Source organism: Erythrolamprus reginae, chromosome 5, assembly GCF_031021105.1.
Source record: "Erythrolamprus reginae isolate rEryReg1 chromosome 5, rEryReg1.hap1, whole genome shotgun sequence".
Classification (NCBI taxonomy): domain Eukaryota; kingdom Metazoa; phylum Chordata; class Lepidosauria; order Squamata; family Dipsadidae; genus Erythrolamprus; species Erythrolamprus reginae.
The window spans coordinates 112,657,238-112,665,045 of record NC_091954.1 but is presented as its reverse complement, the minus strand read 5'-3'; the positions used below and the strand labels follow the sequence as shown (position 1 = coordinate 112,665,045).

Sequence of the window (7,808 nt, the reverse complement as noted above, 5' to 3'; positions counted from 1 at the left end):
TTTGAGTACCTCTCGCTAGTAAGATGTGGTTATCCCCAAAATATTTGATCCAGGATGAATTACTCCTGTTTTTTGGGATGGATTTGGGATAGACAAGATGTTGAGGCAGATTTTCTCCGAGGGAATCCTAACAGCAATTTGTTAACAAGAGAGTTTGGAAACCTTAACCTTGTCTTTTTTAACACAATTATTGTTCTCCCTGTTAACTATTTCATTATTAATGTACTATACAGAACAGGGGTCTCTCCAACCTTGGCAACTTTACGATTTGTGGGCTTCAACTCCCAGAATTCCTCAGACAGTTGCTGGCTGAGGAATTCTGGGAGTTGAAGTCCACAAGACTTAAAGATGCCAAAGTTAATAAGAATAATAATAGTAACAACAGAGTTGGAAAGGACCTTGGAGGTCTTTTAGTCCAACCCCCCCCCCACCCTACACCAGTGTTTCCCAACCTTGGCAACTTGAAGATATTTGGACTTCAACTCCCAGAATTCCCCAGCCAGTGGGGAATTCTGGGAGTTGAAGTCCAGATATCTTCAAGTTGCCAAGGTTGGGAAACACTGCCCTACACTACTTCAGATGGTTATCCAAGATCTTAAAAACTTCCAGTGTTGGAGCATTCACAACTTCTGGAGACAAGTTGTTCCATTGATGATTTGTCAGGAAATTTCTCCTTCTTAGAATGTCTCCTTCTAAGTTACTTCTCTCCTTGTTTAGTTTCCACCCATTGCTTTTTGTTCTATCCTCAGGTCTTTCGGAGAATAGGTTGACCCCTTCTTCTTTGTGGCAATCTCTGAGATATTGGAACATTGCTATCCTATCTCCCCTGTCCCTTCTTTTCATTAAACTAGACAGGCCCAGTTCCTGCAACCGTTCTTCATAGGTTTTAGCCTCCAGTCCCCTGATCATCTTTGTTTTTGTTTTTCTAGAGTCTCAACGTCCTTTTTGCATCATGGTGACCAAAACTGAATGCAGGATTCCAAGTATGGCCTTACCAAGGCCTTATAACGTGGTATTAACACTTCACATGATCTTGATTCTCCTCTTCTGTTAATGCAGCCTAGGACTGTGTTGGCTTTTTTGGCAGCTGCTGCACACGGCTGGCTCATATTTAAATGGTGGTCTACTAGGACTGGAGGTTGGAGACCCCTGATATAGAAGACAGGCCGATAATTTGCAAATAGATTTATTAGTTTAAAAAGTTTGGGGGGAGTAGTGCTGTTTCACAAAAAGAGGAACCAATATTGTAGCAATGCATTTATCAGAATTCAAGTGAGGGGGAGGTAACGTGTGTTGTCGTTTCTCTTTTCAATGAATTTTCTCATGTCTTGGTTGTTTTGTGGGTTTTTGTATTTGTTTTGAAGTTTTGGGGAGTGTTGCATTTGAACTTTCTTTTGAATGAAATCAACAAAGAGGTTTTAAAAAAAAGGAGATGACATGTCTGCCTCTAGAGAAGAAGGTGTTGGCATCTCCTGTGTACACCTGCAGTCAATATTCTTTAAATGCTGCTGGAGGAGAAAGGTTGGGTGGCAAAACACAATCTGAGCAAAGTGGGCTGGGGTTGATTCCAGTGCCATTCAAGAGTTCAGCATGGCATGGGATGCTGTAACAACAACAAATCTTTAAAAATTGAGACAATTTCTCTTATCAGTTTTTCTGCTACAAGTTCCAAAGAATCTGTATTCCTCCCTCCCTCCCTTCCCTTTCCTTCCCTCTTCTTTCAGTCCCTTTCATGCATCTTTCCTTCCCTCCTTCCTTCCTTCCTTCCCTCTCCTTTCAGTTCATTTACCCTTCCTTCCTTCCTTTCTTCCTTCCCTCTCCTTCTTTCAGTCTCTTTCACCCTTTTTCCTTCCTTCCTTCCTTCCTTCCTTCCTTCCTTCTCCTTTCAGTTCATTTACCCTTCCTTCCTTTCTTCCTTCCCTCTCCTTCTTTCAGTCTCTTTCACCCTTTTTCCTTCCTTCCTTCCTTCCTTCCTTCTCCTTTCAGTTCATTTACCCTTCCTTCCTTCCTTTCTTCCTTCCCTCTCCTTCTTTCAGTCTCTTTCACCCATCCTTCCTTCCTTCCAGTCTCTTTCACCCTTTTTCCTTCCTTCCTTCCTTCCTTCCTTCTCCATTCATTTACCCTTTCCTCCCTCTCCTTTCAGTCTCCTTTGCCTCTCTTCCTTCCTTCCCTCCTTCCCTCTCCTTTCAGTTCTTTTACCCTTCCTTCCTTTCTTCCTTCCCTCTCCTTCTTTCAGTCTCTTTCATCCATCCTTCCTTCCTTCCAGTCTCTTTCACCCTTTTCCCTTCCTTCCTTCCTTCCTTCCTTCCTTCCTTCTCCTTTCAGTTCATTTACCCTTCCTTCCTTCCTTTCTTCCTTCCCTCTCCTTCTTTCAGTCTCTTTCACCCATCCTTCCTTCCTTCCAGTCTCTTTCACCCTTTTTTCCTTCCTTCCTTCCTTCCTTCCTTCCTTCCTTCCTCCCCTCTCCTTTCAGTTATTTTACCTTTCCTAACTTCCTTCTCTCCATCTCCTTCTTTCTCTTTTGCCCTCCCCCTCCCTCCCTTCCCCCCTCCCAAGGCAGATGTTCCATAGAAGGGGAAAAAATCCTGTACATTTCTTTTGCTTACAAAAGAATTCAAATTCCAAAGATGGAATTTGTTTCGGGGCTCTTTCGACACAGAGGAATCTAGAGGTGGTGCGAATTATGTATGTACGTGAGTCAGTATGTTCTAGACACCTCTAATGATGGGGGTAGTGTCATTCCCATCCTTAGTGCATTCCACCGTGGTTTGGACAAGCAAGCGTTGCCTTTGTCTGGGTTATCCTAATGCTCCACGAGTACCTTTTGCTCAAAATACAGGCTATTTTGACCAGGGTTAGGAAGAGATAAACCTCACAGGTCCATCATATTGAAAATCTGCAGCCTAATTTTTTTTTAGTCAAGCAAGAAAAGACTCAATGATAGCAGCCTTCCCCTAACTGACCCATACCATACAGTCTAACAGCAACTGAAAATTAGATCCCTTCTGACCCGAGTCAAAATAACAAACAAACAAGCAGCTTTATCCTGCTCATCCTTCCCAACTGCCAGGGGTTTACAAAACATCCTCTCTCCTTGGAAGGGATCCATAAATCTCCCTACATTCCCAGGTGTGCTGTTCTTCCTACTGCATCTTTTGGTCCTGCCAATGACCACCATTCCTTGTTCCATTCACCTTCCTGTGGGTAAAAAAAGAGCCCACAACCCAAATCCAGCAGGCTCCGCTTTCTCAAAGACTTCTCATGCCGATGCTCTCAAGGCTGGACCTCCAAATTTCCTCCCTTTACCACCTTCTTCCAGACCCATCTCTCTCTCCCTTTTTCCCAAAGGCAGGAAAGGGCTCCTCCTTGGAGAGGCTCCGTTAAATTATTTAACTTCCACAAGCTGCTCAGCAACCCGAATGTCTATTTCTGTCTGTCAAGCAAAAAACTAGGTCATTTACTGTTTGCCATTCCAATCAAACAACTGCAGGGATTTAGCCTGCCATCGCTGAGATACCGTGCCCCACACTCCCCCCACAGAAAAAAACCTGGATCTCTTTCCGCATTTCCAACACCCCAAAGAGTTTTTGCCCAAGAGGACGACAGATAAAGATGGAGGGATCCTAGCAAGCCTCTTGAAAGGATAAAGCTTAACAGAGGTCTCAGCAAGATTCCTGTCTGGCAGTTCCATGAGAATCATTATCGATGGAGAAATCGCAGTAGGATTTTTTTTTTTTGCACTGCTACCAACCAGACTCCCAGATCTTTGCCAACAAGAGATTCAAAGCCAGATGCTTCTATTTTAATACATATATGTATTTATTCATTGAGTTTTGTTCACCAATACAGTGAAAAATGGCATTAAAATTTACAATGGGTCATTCCTAGAATGTCATGACATTTTTTTTTACTTTTTATTATTTTTTTTGCTTGTCTTCATAAAATGTCATTGTATATTCTTGAAAAGATCTTTTTTTTTCCATGCACAACAGACAATAAGCTTCTTTTAAAAAAAATAAATTAAACTAAAGTACAAAATTAAAAACAGCTCTGAATAATCCCCTCTTAAGAAAGAGGTATCATATAACCAGCAAGTTTTATCTGGACACATTCATTAACAGTGCAATATTATTAATTTTTTTTTTCTAAATTTGTCAAAGTCCATCAACTAAGCCATGACCACAGTATAAGATTCATTAAATACATTTCTTGTCAACAATGAGTGCAAAACACATTCAGTAAGTCCTGTTCAATACTGATATAATTGAGAGCCAACTTTTTGCAATATCTCTGCCTTCCTATGAAAAACCCACCGTATAAATCTTGTCTGCCTTTCCATTTATGGAAAAAAAAATTACAAACAATCTTTTGATGCAACGTTTTTTGACATTAGCAGATTGTTGTTTAACAAATATTCAGATATAAAAATACAAATATGAAGAGTTTTCTGTTTAAAAAGAAGCGTGCCGTAGTGGGATGACCAGTGGCACCAAGACGTGGCACCGAGACCAGGAAGCTCATGCAAAAAAGATGGAGCAGAAATGTCTCTTTGACAGCAAAGTAATCACTGTCTTTTATACTATAGTCCATCCATGTCAGAATCTTTTTGTTATTTGTCTTCTTCCACTCAGCACTGCTGGCTTTTGAGTTTGCTTCCAAACTGCTGGTATTTTGCAAACTGATTTGTTGTTGTTGTTGTAAATTATTATTTATTTTTACAGGTGAGGTGGGGGGGGGGAGGAATAAGGGATCAAGAAATGAACTCTAGTGAAGCAGTTTACCAGTGTGGATTATTTATACAAACACGATGAAACCTATTATTATTATTATTTTAAGAGTACAGCGCGGCTCTGAGTGTTTTGTTATCTGGGTAACATATGCCTATGCAAGATGTCAGCTATGCAGCCACCCTAACACCCCCCACCCCCAGGAAGTGAAAGGCGTAAAGTGCATTGCTAAAGGAGACCCTCCCCACACACTGTTTTGTTTAAAAATTAAGAGCACTAGGCGATCCTGTGGCTCAGCACCGTCATATCGTGGTACGGGGGAGGGGGAGGAGAGGGGAAGGGGGGGGGGTGTTCCATCCAAAGACCAAGAGGGGACGCAAACTGCTGCTGTTGTGAACCGGAAGAGTGCGTTGTGTCTGTCTGTGTGTGTCCGTATGCTGTGGAAGGGGAGAAAGGGGGAAAGATGCTAAGGACGAGACAAAAAAAACCCTATAGCCCAAAATCGCTGCGGTGGACGGTTCCGCAGGCAGTGCATCGAAGCGGGGCATCGGGGGGGCCCTGGAAATTAACAAGCACCCCCCAATTCTGCAAGGCGCCTTAATAAGCGGGGTTGTTGTGTTGCGGGGTTTTTTTTTTGTTTGTTTTGCGCGGGCGGCTCGGCGCGCCGAAGGTGCTGAAATGGACAGCTCCTGCAGAAAAGGCGCAAAGCGCGCCACTCAAGCGCCCGCCCGCCTTTTCCTTTCCTCCCCCACCCTCACCCCCAACCCCTCCCTCCAAACGGGGAGGCCCCCTTTTCTATCTAGAAGGGTCGTTGGAAACTCCGGGATCGGGCATCACGGTCCCCGCGGGCGGCCACGGGCTACAAAACGTTGGGATTCGGCTGGTTCTCCCGGCGCTCCAGTTGGAAAGCGGAGGAGGAAGAGGGAATATAGGAGGGGGGGTTGCAAAAAATAGAGAGAGAGATGACGGTGTGTCTCGTCCCCCCCCCCCAAGAATCAGTTCCTTCTTCGGGCCGGGGTCGCGTTGGACGTTGGAAGGTGTTGCCAGCAGCCTCATCACTTCTTCTTCTTCTTCTCCTTCTTCTGTGCCTTTTGTTTTAAATTTTTTCCGGGTTCGTCCACAATCCCAACAAACATGCACAGCCAAAAGTGCTTTTTTTTTTGTTTTGTTTTGTTGAAAAGAAAAAATATTATTTCCGGGGGGACACCAATCCGCTGCAGCTCGCGGTGTTGCAGAGGCGCTGCGGGTGCCCGCTTTATACCCCGGACGGCGACTTGCCGGCCATGCCCTTCAGCACCTCGTCTATTCGATCGTCTTCGATGACCACTGCAGGGGGGGGGGGGGGAGGAAGGAAGGACAAACCCAAAACACGCGCCGTCAGGACGGGAAGCGACGGGTCACCCCCCACCCCGAACACTTGGCCTCTGAGCCCCCGGGGAGGGGAGGCTATTGGGGGGGCAGCTTTACGAGACAGACCCCCCCATCGTCTTCCTTCTCCTCCCCCCCCGCCCACCCACCCATGGAATTCCCCCCCCCGCCATTCTGTGAGCCGCCCCGAGTCTTCGGAGAAGGGTGGCATACAAATCTAATAGATGATGATGATGATGATGATGATGATGATGATGATGATGATAATAATAATAATAATAATAATAATAATAATAATAAAAAATAAATAAAATAAGGACCCTCCGGGGGGAAATAATAAAGCCCCACTGGCCATAAATGAGGACCCAGATTGTTGGGGGGCAATATGCTTCCTCGTTATAAACCGCTTAGAGAGGGCTGTAAAGCGCTGTGAAGCGGCATATAAGTCTAAATGCTATTGTTGTTGCTCTAAAGACCCTCCGGCTCTGCAAGAGACGCGGTCGGAGCGGTCAAGCGCCCCGCGTTGGTGGGGGGGGGGGGCGCAAACGGGCGGCTCGGGCGCCGAGAATTGCTGCGCCAAAGAGGCCTGGAAGATGGGGGGGGGGGGCGCAGATCGCAAGCAGCCTCGATCGTCTTACGGCGGGGATCTCCGTAGAGGCGGATCTACTGTAGCTACAGAAGACTGTCAAAGCCCCAAGAAGCGGTATATAAGTCTCAGGGCTATTGCTGTCTCAACCTGGGGCGCGATGGGGGGGGGAGAGGAATCTTTTTTGGGGGGGGTGTTAAAAAGAAACACAACACCTTCCAACCAGCCGGCCGGCCCTCCCCGCTTTTCTGCGGCAGGATCCACCTGCGGGAGGGGAAAATTGACAAAAAAAATTGGAGGGGGGGGTAGGCAAGGGGGAAATCTCAGCCAGGGAAGAAGCTACGACGGGGAGGGGAGGGCAGATCCATTCGCTTCCAGCCGCCGCGAGTCTGCGGAGAGGGGCGGCATACAAATCTAATAAATTATTATTATTATTATTATTATTATTATTATTATTATTATTATTGTTGTTGTTGTTGTTGTTGTTGTTGTTGTTATTGTTGTTGTTGTTGTTATTATTATCATCATCATCATCATCATAGTTTGCGGAGAGGGGCGGCATATAAATCCAATAAACCTAAACCTATTATTATTCCCTCCCCTCTCCCCAGGAATCGCGGGAAGCAAGGGGGGGTCTGGAATGATTGGTCCCCCCCACTTTCTCTACCACCACCACCCGTCCTGCAGCGGCGACCAAAGGGGGCAAGGATAGGGAGGAGAAAGCGACGCGGTCGATGCCCCGGAGGGACGCGCGGCTCACCTCGCTTGGCTCGTCCGATCTGTCCCAACTTGGGGGGCCGCTTGGATTGGTTGCCCCAGGAGTTGGTGTCCTGGAGGCGGCAGCTGAAGGAGATGTCGCCCACCTCCGAGTCGGTGCCATAGCGGGCCACTTTGTCGTCGTTGTAAGGCAGGACCTCAGACATGGTGGCCGGGGGGCGAGGGTGGGCTGGGTGGGCGGGGGGGCCAAGAGAAGAAGAGCCAAAGCAAGCCAAAAAAAAAAAGAAGCGAGCGGGCGAGCGGCAGCTGCGGAAGGCAAAGCTGGCTTTGGGCGCCGGCCGAGGTTCGGGAGAAGCGAGGGGAGAAGGCGGGCGGGCGGCTCCGAGAGGCAGGCAGGCAGGCGGGCAGGC

General features: G+C 46.7%; 1 protein-coding gene across 1 annotated transcript; it reads right to left on the bottom strand.

The window, feature by feature from the left end:
* Positions 1-5,559: 5,559 nt before the first annotated feature.
* CAMK2N2 (calcium/calmodulin dependent protein kinase II inhibitor 2) lies at positions 5,560-7,604 on the bottom strand. The gene is made up of 2 exons (XM_070754163.1): positions 7,442-7,604; positions 5,560-6,053 (listed from the first exon to the last, which is right to left on the bottom strand). The coding sequence occupies exons 1-2, from the start codon at positions 7,602-7,604 to the stop codon at positions 5,983-5,985; spliced, it is 234 nt and encodes a 77-aa protein (XP_070610264.1). The 3' UTR covers positions 5,560-5,982.
* Positions 7,605-7,808: the final 204 nt, after the last annotated feature.

Bases quoted from the DNA above. Each gene is read 5' to 3' on its own strand.
- CAMK2N2 (XM_070754163.1), bottom strand. From the start codon at position 7,604: ATGTCTGAGGTCCTGCCTTACAACGACGACAAAGTGGCCCGCTATGGC. The intron at 6,054-7,441 runs GTGAGCCGCGCG...CCCCCCCTGCAG, and splicing joins GATCGGACGAGCCAAGCGAG to TGGTCATCGAAGACGATCGA.